The following is a 16,444-nucleotide window of genomic DNA, read 5'->3' as shown; positions in this document are numbered from 1 at the left end:
TGGGTCTGCTGAGCCTTGCCGGGCTTACCTCCCGCCAATCCAGAGCTTCCCGGCCCAGCGGCTCAAAGCTGTGTAGTTTTATTTGACGGGGCAGCATGGGTATCTGTACACAATAAATAACATGAATATAGGAACTGTGCCCTAATCGCGGCTGGAGGCGGGGATGGGGCAAGACATTAGCCAGGCCTTTGGCCTGCAGCTGGAAAGGGGGACGGCAGGGCCCCCCACCTCGGGCGGTGGGCGACACTCCCCTCAGAGCTCCACGCGCGCGTCGCGGTAGGCCCGGTCCAGGGCCCACTCCGGCTGCGAGTCGGCGCCACCTTCGCGGGCCAGGCGCGCCATCTCCTGCTGGAACAGCGCCTGCCGCGCCCTGCTGGGGTCCACATTGATCCAGTTATTGGCGATCCACTTAGTGCCGCGCGTGACCAGGCAGCCCCCGTGCAGCGAGTAGTCGTCCACATCACCCACCCAACCTAGGAGAGGAGGATGGTGTGAACAAGAGATGGGACTGGAGGGACTCTAGACTGGGCTTGGCCTTATACAGCCCAAGGGCATGGCAAGGGGGGCCCCAGCTGTGCACTCCTTCAGAGGCAAATATCTGGTCCCAAGGCCTCCTCCGGAGCTCAGCATCTCTCCCCACCTAATGCTTTGTCAACACCACTGGCCCTCTGAAACCAGCTTTCTTGCTGCCAGGCCTGTTCATAGCCCTTACCAGCCTGGAGTGGTGAGGGACATGTGTCCCCAGCCCCAGTGAACTGGAAGGCTGGGGCATCAGGGAATCACAGGGGTCCAGATAATGCAGGAGGCTGCACAGGTACAGGCCGTGGAAGCCACCGAGGATGATTTTTAGAAGGCACTAGGGGCAGAAAACCATTTGTAGGGCGGCCAGAAGTAGCCCGCCAGGGTGGCAGTTGGCACTAGATAAAGGGAAGTTTCCCTCAAGGCACCCCTGGTCTGGCCACAGGCACTCACCTTGCCCATCAGGCAGGTAGTTGTACCAGAAGACTGCTGTGCCCTGCCGAGGCTTGACACGCAGGTTTCCCTTGTCACAGTGCCTCCGAGTGTCACGGAGGTCAACGTCATCCTGAATCAGACTCTGTGGGCAGCAGAGTGGTGGGGTTTTCAAGCTGTCCCCACTGTATGGCCAGGAGTCAAGGCCAGGCAGACAAAGGTATCCAGAGGGAAACCAGTCAAATTTACCCAGGGAACCACTTGGGCCCTGATCCCACGTCTGGAGGGGTATGTACTACATTTGCCCAAGGTCCTGCCATCCCACCAGAGTAATAGCCCGATTGGCCCTTACCATTTCATCATACGTTCTGTTGTCTGCTACAGGGAAGACAGTCTCGCCCCCACCAGTGACGTTGTTCAAATAAAACAGCACTGTCATATAGCTGTAAGGCAGGGGGGTGGTTGAGTAGGTCCCCAGCTGTGGATGTTTCCGGGGGCTTATCAGTGGGCAGGATAAGCTGCCCAGGTTTCCAAGGGCCAGAGGGTCAGGCTAGGACCGGTGACTACAGGGGGCAGGTCAGTGCCAAGGTGTCCCTATTGCATTCTTTTTCGCACAGACCTAGTCTCTTTTTGTGTGTCACAATGTATTTTGTGGCCAAGATCACAAGTGCACTCACTTAAATTATATGGCCTTGACCAAGGGCCAGCTGGGAAAGGTAGACTAACAGAAGCAGCAAGATGATGCAGAAGGGCTGGTTGGGTATAGAAGGGGCTAAGCCAGAGCAGCCACATGAAGAAGAGAGACCTGCCCCCGTGCCTTGGCAAGGGAGTGGGGCACAGCTTCAAAGGCAGAAGCTGAGGCCTCCAGCAGTGGAGGCAGGATCAACACCCAGGGGAGGGGGCATAAAGAGCTGTGGGTCCAGCCTTGCCCCTTGTTTCAGTGTCTGTGGGTACCTCAGTCTGGCCACTGAGACAAGATGGCCATTCCTTTCCTGCCACTTGGTAAACAACCTTGGAGGGAGTGGTAGGGGTATCCTTCACCAGGATGACCTGGTGCTCTCCTGGCCCCATGCCAAGGGCATGCCCACAGGGCAGGACTGTGCTTGTGTCATGGCGGTGCCTGGTCTGGGAGTTGAAGGCAGCCCCCAGGTGGGAGGTACTTGCCGGCAGGAGGTCTCGAAGGGTACAGACTCGTTGGCTACCAGCTTGGTATGGGAGCAGATGGTCTCTGGGTACACAGGTCCGCTGTCCACATGGGCATGGTAGTGGCCTCCCTCGCCATACCGTACAACCTGCAGTGGCTCGCTGAGCTCCACGATCTCAGGTGACAGGCGAGTGAGGCGCAGCACCCTGGTGAGCAGTGGGCATTCGGCTGGGCAGCCCCATGCAAGGTGGCACCCTGAAGGAGCTGGCCAAGGTGGGCCCTGGGCTTGCCACAAGCTCTGCCCTTGCCTACCTCCCTTGGAAGCCCCTTAAGTCTCGCCAGCCTAGCCCTGTAGAAGCAGGAAGGGGTTGCTCATGATGAGCCTTCTTCCTGGATGCCAGAGATGCCCACTGGGTGGGAAAGATGAGATTTCCACTAAGCTAGGGGAGGCACTTCCCCCAGAAAGGAGGCTGTTTATCTCAAACCCCTGGCTGCTCAGGGGCAGGGGATCCTGTGGACATATAAGAGCTCCTATCTCTAATTAGCAGAAAACAAACATTCAATCTATTTCTAATCCCAAATGTATTCTGTTTGCCCACAATTAGGGCTAATTTGCCTTTGTTAATTGGCTGTCTTTCAATGGGTCCCAATCCTGGTCTAACAAGTGGAACTTAATCCTGAGTTGGCTAATCAGTTCTGTCCTCTTGGCCCCAGCCAAGAACTTCTGTGGGAGCTCTGCACAGTCTTCTCCCCCTGCACCAGGAAGGACAGCCTCAGGTGCTCACCTCTGGCGGATGGCACGCATGACGTGGTGGGCACCTTCACCCTGGTAGAGCCACGTGTGGTGGCTGTTCCGCACTAGCTCGCTGGACTCCACCTTGTGGCTCCTCATGTACTTGTGGAAGTCCCGAAGGTCCATGTCGGAGAACTCCTGCAGGCTCAGCACTCCTGCACAGGGCACCCATCATCAATGCCCACTAAGCGTCTGTGGGGAGGCCGCCTACCTACCTACCTGCACATTCCTACCTACCCCTGGCCTCAGACACTGAGGTGCCATGTGCACCTGTCCCCCAACCTTGACTCTTGGGTCAGATGAACCTGGCTTCTGTCACATCAAGCCCTTACAGGAAGACCCAGAGAAGTTCATTTCCTCAGTTTGAGCCCTGATTTGGCCCCCAAAAGGAAGAAGTCCAACCCCTGTTAGACTGGCCAGAGCAGGATCTCCAAAGGAAGCTTGAGCCATATGGCCAGGACCCTAGGCCAAGGACTGGTCCTGGCCCTCCAGCCTGGCCCTATAGAGTGTGGTGGCCACCCTCCAGCCCTGTAGAGGGTGAAGAAAGAGAGCAGTCAATGCTGGGTTTTGTGTCCAGGGCCTTCCACACTGTAGGGTGTAAGCTAGGGCTGGTCCCTGGCAGTTCCCTCATGACCTCAGGGCATGAGTGAATATTGGTGGTGATATTCCACTCCATCCTGAGTGGAATACACCTGGCCAGTCCTGCCTGCTGGGTTATCAGTCTACCTCAGCAAAGAAAGCCAGGTCACTCTCCCAAACGAGAACACTCTCCCCCTGTTCCTGCCCAACCCACAAAGCGGGGGCTCTACTCTCTTGGGGTTCTGGAGAAGTAGCTGTTGTCTTTGCTCCATGTTATCCTGGCTGACCCAAGGGAGACACCTTCCACCCTTTGGCCCAGATTTCCCTGAGGGGGACACTCAAAGGCTGTGAGCCTGTCACCAGCTCTGTATGGAACAGTAGCAACATGATGTCCTTCCAGCCACACATCCCAACCAGATTCTTCACTCTGGGTTCACCAGCCACAAGGCCATTCTTCCAAGCCCTATTTGACTGTTATATCTTCCTCACTTGGTCCAGAACTTGGGCCTAAGGGTGATGATTACACCTCAGAAACCTCCTGGGGATTTCTACCAAAGGGAAGGCCACTTGCATGACAGCTGCCCACATCTGCCCCCAGCAGTTAGCATGACTCCAGGTGGACAAGAGGAAGGCAAAGGAGACACTGGTTAGACCAGTGAGGCTGTCTGCTGGGGTGGACCCCATGCCTGGCTGGAGAGGTGGATGGAGCAGGGGGAACAGCCAAGCTCAAGCTGGCCTCACTGTCCCTTTGCTCCTTCTCTACCCACTCTGCCCTCTGCCAGCCAGCAACCCTACCTTACCCCAGACTCTGCCTGATGAGGTCAAAATGATCTCCAAGAACTGTCCTCTAGACTGTCACCAAGGGGAATGGGAGGGTCTGGCTGTTGCCTACTTCCCAGGGGTGAGGGCAAAGCTGGATCCTTGCCTCCTCATCTCTGGCTACTCTAGAAGCTGGGCATAGAGGCTAGCTGGCTGTGGGGGCAGGAGGCTCACAGGGACAGAACTGTGGCGAGGTATGAGCTCACCATCACCATCAGGGTCAGCCTTGATTGCAGAGTACATCTCCTGAATATTCTCTGGAGTCATCCACCGTCCATTTCCCAGGCGAGTCTGGGCCAAGACCTAAAGCACAAGATGGTCCCTCAGTGGGGTGGCCCCAATGATAGAGAGCCACCAAAGTGCAGACAGCTGCCCAGTAGGGTAGGCAGAGTGGTCCAGAGGCTCTGGGGAAGAGGCCAGGAAGATAGTCAAGAGACCTGAGGGCCATGGGAATTCCCAGCCCTGCTGGGACTGTGGCCTCCATGGGGAGCAGTGTGGGGTTGGTAGGAGGCAGAGTGAAGGACAGGCCTGTGTCCCACTCAGATACCCCAGGTGAGGTGGGGGAGGCCAAGGCCTGGGTTCGAAGAGGGAACAGGTACCAGGGGAGGCCTGCCAGGGCATGACCACTGGGCCCCTCAGGAAGACCAGGCTCAGTGGGGCATTCTGTATACATAAGGGACTCCACATCCCGCCAAGACCTCTCTCAGAAGCCTGGGTGTAAGGGGCATGCAGAGAGAGATGCAGACTTCTGGCCACCTCAGAGCTTCCATCCCATCCACCATGAGTTTTGGGGCTTCCAGCCATGGCATCAAGGAATCCAGACCCCAGATGGCACACCACCTGGGGACTGTGGCAATAAATGCCATCACCCCCAGGTGGATTCTCTCTGGGTTTCCTAGGGCAGCAAGAGGCTCTCCAGGGAAGAAAGGGGGACCCTGGGCCTGGGCATGCCCAAGGTGACCTGAGGTAACATCTGACTCTTGGGGCCAGTGCTGAGCAGGACAAGTGACCTGGCCATCAGAAAGACAATGCTGGGCACCCCCAGACCCTAGGATCCCAACCTCACGGAGCTGCAGGCGACCATCGCGGTTCTGGTCCAGCAGCCGGAAGAGGTCCAGCTGGCTGACCCGCATTGTGCCCATTGCCTCCTCATACTCTTCAGTGGGCAGGATCTGGCTGCGCTGTAACCCCTTCATCTGTGCCAGGTGGATGATGAACCGACACTCCTCATCACTCAGGAAGCCAGGGATTTCTGCCAGAAGAGTAGGTGGGTGAGGCCAAGGACTGAGCCTAGGCACTGATGCACCCTGTACCTTCCTCTCTGCAGAGTTCCTGGGGTACTCCCTGTCCCCTGGTGGTCACCAGGTCAGGAGGACTTCACCTACCCCTTTACATCTGCTCTGGACTTTGACTCCAAGGTTGAGTTGTCCTGCAAAGATTGGCCAGTGTTTGGAATGTGGGGCCTCTCTCTCTGATGCTGAGAGCATGTATTTTCCAAGGGACTCCTGGGAGGTGAGTCAGAGCTAAGCTGAGTATAGGCTAATCCACCTTGGGGTGGGACTGAAGGCCAGAGGGTGGATCTGAAAGGCAGAGGGTTGACCTCCACCTCTTACTGGGTATATATTTAAAAAGTGGGGGGATGATGGCTGCTTTTTGCTTTCATTTTTGCTCTTCAGCATTGTTCAAATAAAAATGACCAAAGTGCAAGACATTCAGTGCTCCAGGCCAGTCCTTGCCCTCCACTCTCCTGCACAAGTGGGCACTGGTCATCTGCCCAAAGCTGAGTTGCCCAGTGCTGGGAGGTCAGTGGCGGTCACTCAGGTTTTTGGCAGATGCTCTGAGAAGATGCCCCAGGTGTCCTTTCCTTTGGGAACAAATGTACACTGAATGCCTACTCCAGGCCTCTAAGCCCAAGTAAAGGCCAGTCAGGCCTGGGGCTTGGCTCCAGTGGCTGGAGGCCCAACCCCCCCCCCCCCCCCGCCCACTACCCCCACCCCTCCCACCCCCCCTCTACAAGCAGCTTGGTGGAGCTGGAATGTGAGCCTCACACCTGGGGAGCCCAAATCCCAGTGGCCCCAGGCACTTCCAGGGCAGGACCCTGAGCCCTGCTTCATTCCCTTGTTCCTGGGAGAGAGGACTTCCTTAGACAGGGGACATGAGGCCCACAAAGGAACTGATTGGAGGAAGGGCCATGCCGCCACCATGATCTGCCACTTCTCTGGGTTATACTCCCAGCACGAAGTTCCAGTCATTGCCAAGAGGAAGGAAAATGGCCATTCAGAGCCAGGATTGGAGCTGTTTTTAACAGTAATCACAGCAGATCACACTTAGGTAACAGACTCTGTGTCCTGCCCTAAGCATGTCATCAACTGCTTAATTCATATACTCATCTTAGAAAGCCACGCCCATTAATTCTCCCTTCTTATCCCTGAAGAACCCCAAGCACGAAGACATTAGCGACTTGCCCAGGGCCACCCAGGCTGTTGTACTCCAGAATCCATGCTCACGACTGGATTCAGCTTTCATCGGTAGGTGACCCAGATATGATGACACTGAGGACAGGACACGGGCCTCCACCTCTGGCCTGCTTGACCCTCCAACCTGGCAAACCCAGAAAGGGGGTGAGCCATCCACTGGGAGTCAGCGCTGCTGGACAATGGGTTAGACCAAACTGCTAATCAGCAGACTCACCTCCTGCTAGCTTAAAAAACAAATAAACAAACAAGAGAAGTAAACCAGAAAAAGAAGAGAAAACACAGACCCAGGTTTCTTCAGTTTATTAGGTGCCGGTAATCCACAGGCCCAAAGGAGATGCCACCAACCTCTACAGTCCCCCTCTGTGTGCTAATCAAATACAAACAGCCCAGGCAAGCATGTTGGGGCCTACCCAGGTGCGTCCAAACACCAGGGAGCTGGACACACATTGGCTCCTGGGGTGTGGGTACAGCTCTATAAAGCCCTCAACTTTAGCCCATTAAGACCAAGGCAGAGAAAATAGGTGATGGATTGAGGGCTCTGGCTGCTAGTAGCACTGGTGGTGCTGTGTGGTGACGGTGGAGCAGGGGCTCCCTGGGGCCCCAACCAGTGCGTGCCCATTCCCCAAGCCATGGCACTGTGCCACGACATTGGCTACACAGAGATGGGCTGCCCAACTTGCTGGACTATGACACAGCGGACGAAGCCATCCAGCAGTCAGTCAGCTGGTTGCCCGTGCTGGCCAGGGAGTGCCACCCTGATGCCCGCCTCTTCCTCTGCTCCCTCTTTGCCCCTGTGTGCCTCAACAGGTAGGGGAGGGGCTCCCAGGTGAGGGTGGGGGGCCTCTCCTCAGCCAGGGCCAGTTTTGGCAGCTCTTCACTAACCATTGCTGTGTACCTATCAGTGCTGGGTGCTGACAGGGTTGGGGAGGAAGAGGAAGGATTGTTTTGTCAGGTGTTCCTGGGACAGAGGAGACATACCCTTCATCTGGACCCACAAATCAACAAGGGCTCTTGCATGTCAAGATAGGGCTAGTGGGCAGGCTCCTTTAGGCTGGGGGGCCAGGAGCCTCTCTCCAGTGCAATGTGGAAACTCTGTCTGCCCGAGAGATCCTGGACAGAGATGGAGCTAAGGCTTATCTGGTGGCCTTTTCTCCCAGAGAGTCTAGAGATCTCAAGGCTGATTCGTCTTCCTCAGCCTAACTTATCCCGCGAACAACAATTCCCTCAGTTCCTTTTTTGCAGAGCGGAGGCCCTTCCCAGAGCCTCAGGGTGACCATGCCAATAGCAGCAAAAATGGGCTCTTTCAGAACTCGAGGATCAGGCCCTTGCACTCTATGCCAACGTCAGCCCTGGCCAGAAACTGTGGTGTCCTGCAGGCCTTTCAGGACAAGAGGGCGGGCCCTACTTTCTCTCTCCAAGATGAGGAGTGAAGGCCCAGAGTTCAGGGCCCCTCCCACACCCTTCTCCCAGGCACTAGAGGCCCACCAGAGCTGGAGGGGGAGGTGCACTGGAAAGCTGAAAAGCAAAAGCCTGGGCCACGGTAGGAAGGGTGGAATATAAGACAGAAGCGCTGGGAGGCAAGATGCAGGGCTGAAGGCTGAGATTCCGGTAAGCAGAAAGCCAGGCTGCAGGGCTGTTGCTAGGGTGTCCTTGCCCAGCAATCGTGGAGTTACTGGCCTTGCCTTAGGGCTGGGAGCACTCAGAGGCCCCAGCCTGGCATCCAGGAACCCTGGTCCTGAGCTCCCCGCCACCCCCGACCCTGTCCCCAGCAGGGTCATCTACCCATGCCGCAGCCTGTGCGAGGCCGTGCAGGCCAGCTGTGCGCCCATCATGGCCTGCTAAGGCTACCCCTGGCCAGCCATCCTGTACTGCGTACGCTTCCCCGCGGGCCACAGCCTCTGTGTTGCGGCCATCTCCAACGGCTCCCACCTGGGCCGCCAGCATGAGTCTCTGCATGGCTTCTAGGCTGGCCTTGCCCTCCCTCAGCCCCGTGGGCAACACCCCACCCTTTCAAATCACTCCCTGCGGGGATCAGGTCTCTCAGGTGGGAAAGAAAACGGACCACCCACAGCAGCCATCTATCTCAAAAAGGGGGTAAAGAACAACGGGAAAGCAGGAGGGACCCATGCTGGTGGCCCCACTCCTTCACCCGCGGAACTGTGGGAACCTCACTCGGCCTCTCCCCCCAGTGTCGCGAGCCAGCTGCAGGGACTGCGAGTTGCAGGATGCCCGCTCGTCCAAGGAGGTCCTGGACACACTCTGTGCCAATGACTTTGGTGAGTCCCTAGTGCCCAGCACCTCTTACACACACCTTAGGAGTGCCTTCATTCCAGCTCCTGGTTTGGTGCTAAGACAAAGAAGAAAGGGATACAGAAATGCTTAGGGGATCCCCCCTAAGAAAGAGGGGATACTCAAATGCTATGCCTGGTTAAAGCTAAAAAATAAATTCCTTTAATAAGCGTGGGACATTGCTAAACAACAACAAAGATCTGCTAAGGAGGGTGGCACCCAAAAGGACAGCCCTTCTCAAGGACCCCGATTCTAAGCGCATCTGACAAGGGGGTTTGATTCACCAGGTAGAGGGGATGGAGGGGATACTTCTAGGGGCCGGCTCATCACTCTGCCCCTCTGATCCCATTCAGCAGTGAAGGTTCAGGCTCTCCTGGCTCAATGGATCATCCCCCAGCCCCTCAGACTGTGACCTGGACTCATGGCTAGAGGTGTTGAAGGCGGGCCCACTGCCCCCCATGGAGCTGCCGCCCACTCTTCGACGCTGGCTGCAGCTGGATGCCACGTGTGTGCACAATCTCCTGCGTGGAAGGCATGCTAGGACCTACGTGCTGAGCGGGGAGGTGCAGGGCCACCAGCTGCTGGTAATCATGGCCTATGCTTGGAGCCAGGGCCACTGAAATCTGCAGCTGGCCGTGTGCAGATGGCACCATCACCAGTGCGCAGAATAGGGGCTAACACAGGCAGGGAGAGCCTGGGACTTTGTAGCCATAGCCTCTGCAGTGGCCATGCAAACCATATGCTCCCCTGGACACATATAAAACCCTCTTTCTGCTGCCCTACACAGATATTTGCAGACCATAGTTCAGAGAATCCCCTAGGCTCACCCAGAAATGGCTCAAGCAGAAGCCCACTGCAATGGTCACAGGTAGGGGTCCCTTCCTGAGCTGGTAGTGCTCTGCCCCGACACAAGGCAGGCTGGCTCCCTGGCAGCTGTCTGTGCTGGGTAGGCAAGACCACCTTTCTGTCTTTCTCAGGCCTAGGATGACAGCCTGGCTAATGCCCTGCTACTGCTCACAAGCCTCAGCACCCCAAGCTGAGTCTCAGGGCAGGCACAAAGCCTTGGGCTATGCTCACGCTGGGGAGCATGCTGCTTGTCAAGCCCCAGACAGACTCAGTTATATCTGCCTGACCTTTACTGAGTTCCACAGGCCAAGCAGCAGGTCTGTGCAACAGCAGGGGTATGTGGAGGGGTCCATGCAGAAAACTACATTAAGCTGCTTACAAACCCCAACTAATTTGCAGACTAAAATTGTTTCCCTACTTATGGGCTTCCAGTATTTGTCAAGAACACAGTGGTCTTAAGTAGCTGCCTAACTGTTTTCTTAAGCTGAAAAATAATACATTTGGAAATCCTATGATAAAGCCATCATGGTTTTTTCTTTGTTTGTTTGTTTGTTTTTTTGTGAGGGAGATTGGCCCTGAGCTAACATCCATGCTAATCCTCCTCTTTTTGCTGAGGAAGACCAATTCTGAGCTAACATCTATTGCCAATCTTCCTCCTTTTTTTCTTCCCCAAAGCCCCAGTAGATAGTTGTCTGTCATAGCTGCACATCCTTCTAGTTGCTGTATGTGGGACGCAGCCTCAGCATGGCCGGAGAAGCGGTGCGTCGGTGCGCGCCCAGGATCCAAACCCGGGCCGCCAGTAGCGGAGCGCGTGCACTTAACCGCTAAGCCACCAAGCCGGCCCCATCATGGTTTTAAAATAAATTGTTTTGTGTACTGGTGTCAATTACTCATTTACCTTAAATAGTTAAGAAAATGGACTAAAACTCTTGCTGGCCCACTGGAAGTGCCCCCTGCTGCTCTTTTTTTTTTTTTTTTGAGGCACAACAGCCCTGAGCTAACATTCATGCTAATCCTCCTCTTGTTGCTGAGGAAGACCAGCTCTGAGCTAACATCTATTGCCAATCCTCCTCCTTTTTTTTTTTTTCCCCCAAAACCCCAGCAGATAGTTGCATGTCATAGTTGCACATCCCTCTAGTTGCTGCATGTGGGACGCACCCCAGCATGGCCGGAGAGGCGGCGTGTTGGTGCCTGCCCGGGATCCGAACCCGGGCCGCCAGCAGAGGAGCGCGTGCACTTAACCACTAAGCCATGGGGCCGGCCCCCGCTGCTGCTCTTGAAGAAGGTGCCTAATCAGGAGGCACCTGCCCAGAGTGGTGGTGGAGGCCACTCTGAGCAAGCAGACAGGTGCTGGACTGGCTGCGAGTGCCCAGTAAACCACTCCAGCTGGCCAATTATTATCAGCAGTAGACATGACTCTGGCCACTGAACACACAGCAGAACAAATCAGGCCTCCCACACATGTAGCTCACCTTTAAGGAGCAGAGGCAAAAGTGACAAATAAATACAGAAGATAGTTTCCAACGATGCTAAGTGCTGAGAAGAAAACCAAGCACGCTGATATAACAGAGTGCCTGGGAACCTCCTAAGACCAGTTTGAGGTCAAGAGAGGTCTCTGAGGAGGGGATATCTGAGCAGAGGCCTGATGGAGCTGAAGGTACCCTCTCTGGGAAGAGCCAGGTCTGAGCCTTCTGGTGGAGGGAATAGCACATACAAAGACCCCAAGGCAGCAATGAGCTTGGTGTCCAAGAATCAGCAGAGAGTGAGTGAGGAGGTGGCAGGAGATGAGGTCTGAGAGGTGAGACGGCCTTGGGGCACCAAATGAGACTTAGAAGTCAAATGGGAAATCTTGGGGACTTTTAAGGAAGGGAGTGATGAGATCTGATCTGCTGTTTAAAAACAGAATGAGTGTGGGTTGGGGTGAGGTGGAGGGAGAAGTGAGCCACATGAAAGCAAGCAATGTCCCCAGTGAGATGACAGTGACTCAGAACTGGAGCACCTCCCTTCTGAACAGAACAGTACAAAGTCCTCAGCTGACTTCTGATGGTCCAAATCCTAGGGAAATGCCTACCATAGTCAAGCAGGTATTTGCCAGGAACTCATGGTGGGGCCTTTTGTGGCCCAAGTCCCACTTGCCAAATATCTCTCAAACACAGGTGGGAAACAGGAAATGTTCCCCAAAGAGAAAGACTGGAGATTGCATCGAGTCTTCCCTGTGAAGTGGTGGGATTCCCTTCCACAGAGATGGAGGCATCCTGGGGTAGAACCCAGTCTCCTTGTCCCAGCTTACATCCTAAACACCCACCCCTAGAGCCCTGGCATCTTGGATCCCTGAGGCTGGCGGGTCACAGGTTCACAGCCAAGAGCAGCAGGACAGAAGTGACAGAGCCCACAGTAGGCCCATTCTCCTTGGGCCCTGCCTGTCTTTTTAGGGCAACAGTAGACAGATGGACAGGCAGGCACAGAAGACAGACAGATACCGCTCCTTCTTGGGATGAGGCTTCCTTCTTTGGATTCATCCAACACCACAGCATTCAGGAACTGACCCTCCTTGGACCCCCTCTCCCCTGCGGTTTCCCTGTCTCACAAGTGAACTTCTTATAATCACTGATCTCTTCTGCATTTGTCTCACCTCATTTCACCAAGTAGCAAGCCCCAGGAACTGGGAAAACCCTGGGACATCTTCCACCAACAGACTCAAAGGTAATGTAAGAGTTTTGGAGGAGGGCCGGCCTCGTGGCATGGCAGTTAAGTGCGCACGCTCCGCTGCTGGCGGCCCGGGTTCAGATCCCGGGCACGCACTAACGCACCACCTCTCAGGCCATGCTGTGGCGGCATCCCACATAAAGTCGAGGAAGATGGGCACGGATGTTAGCTCAGGGCCAGTCTCCCTCAGCAAAAAGAGGAGGATTACATGGATGTTAGCTCAGGGCTGATCTTCCTCACAAAAAAAAAAAAAGAGTTTTGGAGGAAATGAGGACCACAAGCAGGAAGTTCTTGCTGTAGCTGCCCAGTTCTCCTAATCGTGCCCTTTGTAATTTGTCTGCAGAAAGAGAGACCCAGTTGATGGCTTAACCAGAACCAGTTTACATTTTGTCAAATCTCTCCTCAAGTCTCACTCTTGGTGACTTCGGGTCTGGGTATCTCATTCTCTGCTTTGTAGGACTTTGATGCAACAATTTGCATGTTAGGGGGTAAGGGTTAGGGCTTATGGCCTCATGGCTCTTAACCTAACATATGTTTGAATTCAGTATATACAGGTCCCAAGAAGACTGATGCAAGAAAGGACGCCCCCCTCAGATGTGTCTGTTCACAGCAGTGTAGTAGTGATGGGGTGAGCGTGGTTCCGTTTGCCTGGATCCCCCTTTCCTGACAGCCACCTGGCTTGATTCCACAGCTCCTACAGGTCTTCATTCAAATATCTTTCTCAGGGAAGCCCACCCTGCCACCTTATTAAGAGTTTCAATCCCAGTTGAAATTCTGCCTTACTTGTCTGCATTCACTTATTACCATCTGACACACCATGTATGTTTATTTGTTTATTTATCGTCTGTCTCCTCATTCGAAATGTCAGCTTCAGGTGGTTTTTTTGTTCTCTATTTTGTTCACTGCTGTGTTCCCAGTACCTAAAACAGTGCTTGGCACAGACTTTGACATTATGCAATAGTGATCATAATAATAGTAATAGTCTTGTAGGGCCCCTCTCACAACAGGACTGACATCATAACCTATTTCCCTTCAAACAGCTTGCAAGTGAAATCATTCTCATAGGTCTAGGCATAATCCCGACCAGGGCCCTCTGCTCCAGCGGAAATGGCATGTGCTCAGATACTCTGCTTTGGTCCCCAGCCCCCTCCTTTTTTTTTTTTTTTTGTGAGGAGATTAGCCCTGTGCTAACATCTGCCAATCCTCCTCTTTTTTTGCTGAGGAAGACTGGCCCTGGGCTAACATCCGTGCACATCTTCCTCCACTTTATATGGGATGCCGCTACAGCATGGCTTGACAAGAGGTGCGTCGGTGTGCGCCCGGGATCCGAACCGGGGGACTCCGGGCCACCATAGCAGAGCGCCCGCACTTAACCCCCTGCGCCACCGGGCCGGCCCCCCCAGCCCCCTCCTTAAAGCCCCTTACCCACTCCATCCCCCAGCAGCCAGGAACGGCCTCGGGTCTGCAGATAAGTGCATTACCGAGCTGGGTACCCAGTGCTGGGCTGGGCAAACCTATCCTGGGCAAAGTCATGGGTGTGAAGACTCCCACCTTGTTAACACTGGTGGTCTTTGAAGGATTGTAGAGTCCTCACAGCTCATGTTGGCTTTGGCGTGCAGGCTCTAGAAGCAGACTGCCTTGGTTCTAATCCTAGCTTCACCACTGAACCAGCTGTATGAGCCTGGCCAAGCAACTGCAACTCTCTGTGGCTCACTTTCTCATCCACTAGCCTGAGGGTGGGATCTACGCCCACCTCACAGAGGGGTTGTAAGAATTAAATGAAATGATCACGTGAACCCTAGGACGTAACAAGAACTCAGAAAATGTGAGCTGTGATGCTGGTTCCAATTGAGGTCACCCTGGAAAGCTTTGTCTACTATGGCTGAACGTAAGACTCCATCCTTACTAGAATCCCAGAGTGCTGGTAGCAAAGGCTGGTGCCCCAGTGGGGCAGGTTTAGGGGCACCAGTTTATCCACATTTGGACAGCCTGCTTCTCATCAGACCGCAGGGCCCACTTGGGGAATGAGATTCCTCCTCAGAGGTCCTGAGATCACCTAGAACCTGGTTATAGTCTCTCCTCCTCTCATTCTAGAATGTGACAGACTTAACGATGGCAGGGAATGTCGAAAGACAGTTTCGGTGAAATATTTAGACACTAGTCTCAGGGTTATATTGCCCAGCCTTATGATGGAAGGATCAGCTGCAGAGGGTAGAGGTCAGAGAGGGGAGTGTAGAAAGGTCACCCTGTAACCCTATTATGGAGGTGGGCACAGATACTTCACCTTGGGAAACCTCTGGGTGGAAAAAAGAAAGGGCTACTTTGAAGCAGCCATTTTCAAAACAGAAGTCACGTGGTCAAAATGAGCCCTAAGGAGGCCAACCCAACCGCAGCCCCTGGCCCTTCCCAGGAGCGCCCAGCGGACTTACCAAAGAGCAGCGGCTTGAGGCTGAGGGTTCGGATGAAGTGATCCCTGTCGGCGACCAGCTGGACCTTACGCTCGTGCCCCACCTAAGGGAAAGGAGCACAACGGGCGGCTCAGGAGCCAGGCCGCGCCGCCAGAGAGAAAAGGCGCCCGGGTCCAGAGCGCGGCGGCGGGCTAGTGAGGGGCTGCGCCAGGGACAGGCACCAAGCGGCACAGGGAGCAGCGCGGAGGCCCTGGTCTGAGCGCCGCCGTCACGGGCTCGGTCGTGCAGGGCCTGGAGCGCGGTGAGGCAGGGGGTCCTCACCTTGATGCCCTCGAGCCTGGTGAGGGGACCCAAGGTTGGCGCGGGCGTGGGGCCCTGGGCGCGGCGCTGGAGTCTGGAGTCGGTGCTCTCGTCGCCGTTGCTGTAGTGTACGAAGAGCAGCAGCGCCAGCACGTTGCCCAGGTACAGGTGCACGAATACCATCAGCACCAAGAAGTAGGCGCGCGAGCAGATGCCACGGGGCTTGCACAGCGGCCGGACAGGTGCGTCCTCGCAGTCGCCCAGCCCGGCCGCTGCCTGGGCCTCGTCGTGCTCAGGAGGCGCCCACTGCAGATTCTGGACCTCAGGTCTCGGGCCTGCCGCCGCCGCCATGGCGCCCAGGTCGCGCGCGCGCCCAGGGGAGGGGCCGCGGGGATGCCCGCGCGCCGCGCGGTCGCCTGGACAACCGCCGCGGAGCCCGCGCGCGCCGCGGTCACTACGAGACGGTGCCGGGAGATGCTGCGCCCGCCGGGAGCCGCCCGCGCCCGCGCTCGGTCTCTGCGCCTTGGACCCCGGCCCACACTGGAGTTTCTCTTGCAGAGGTCGGTTATCGTCCGTCGATATGCCCGAGACAGAAGCTGACCCCTCAAATGTAGATGCAGACAAGAGCAGCACCGTTAAAGGAAACCCCACTAGTAGTTTCTCCGTTCCCTGGTTAAGACGTACTTCCCTCCTCCCAGAAAAGTATGGTCTGCATTTTCTCGCTTCCGAGAGTGGGATGGCAGCAAGGACGAGGCAGTGCCAAAAGATGACTCAATACTGCGGCAGTTTTGGGGCGCCGCGGAGGCCGATGACTGTGCAGGTGATGGTGTAGGACCCATGGCTTTCAGCACTGACACTCGCCAGTGTAGGAGGCGAAGAACGCCTTGCAAGTCTGCTCTGCGGTCAGTCTGGACCTCCTGGGGAGGCCTGCAGGAGTCAGGCATTAGGAGGAAGCTGCCTGATGTTGCAAGGTCGCATAGACAGTGGGACCCAGTCTGGGGCCATCAGAGAGGGCTTCCTGGAGGAGCCCTGGCACCGGGAAGATCAGATCCTTACAAGTAACCCACAGGAATGCAGCAGGTGCTCCGATGCACAGGAGCATTCCTTGTCTCAAAGCTGGCACATGTGAAGG

The 16,444-nt window shown here is 55.6% G+C and overlaps 1 protein-coding gene across 2 annotated transcripts; it reads right to left on the bottom strand.

The window, feature by feature from the left end:
* Positions 1-57: 57 nt before the first annotated feature.
* Positions 58-15,678, bottom strand: P4HTM (prolyl 4-hydroxylase, transmembrane). 2 transcript variants are annotated; one of them, XM_004419669.3, is made up of 9 exons: positions 15,334-15,678; positions 15,034-15,115; positions 5,348-5,538; positions 4,493-4,589; positions 2,881-3,043; positions 2,116-2,301; positions 1,304-1,394; positions 973-1,096; positions 58-473 (listed from the first exon to the last, which is right to left on the bottom strand). In XM_004419669.3, exons 1-9 carry the CDS (start codon positions 15,661-15,663, stop codon positions 253-255), a joined length of 1,485 nt encoding a protein of 494 aa, XP_004419726.1. In that variant the 5' UTR covers positions 15,664-15,678; the 3' UTR covers positions 58-252. The 2 variants fall into 2 exon arrangements, with proteins under 2 accessions (XP_004419726.1, XP_087287106.1); XM_087430980.1 differs by lacking the exon at positions 2,116-2,301.
* Between the last annotated feature and the right edge of the window lie 766 nt (positions 15,679-16,444).

The sequence above is a fragment of the Ceratotherium simum genome, chromosome 5 (assembly GCF_057802395.1).
Source record: "Ceratotherium simum simum isolate JZ-2026a chromosome 5, ASM5780239v1, whole genome shotgun sequence".
In the NCBI taxonomy this organism is placed as follows: Eukaryota; Metazoa; Chordata; class Mammalia; order Perissodactyla; family Rhinocerotidae; genus Ceratotherium; species Ceratotherium simum.
Note: the sequence above shows the minus strand (reverse complement) of the source record. Positions and strands in the feature narration are given on the sequence as shown.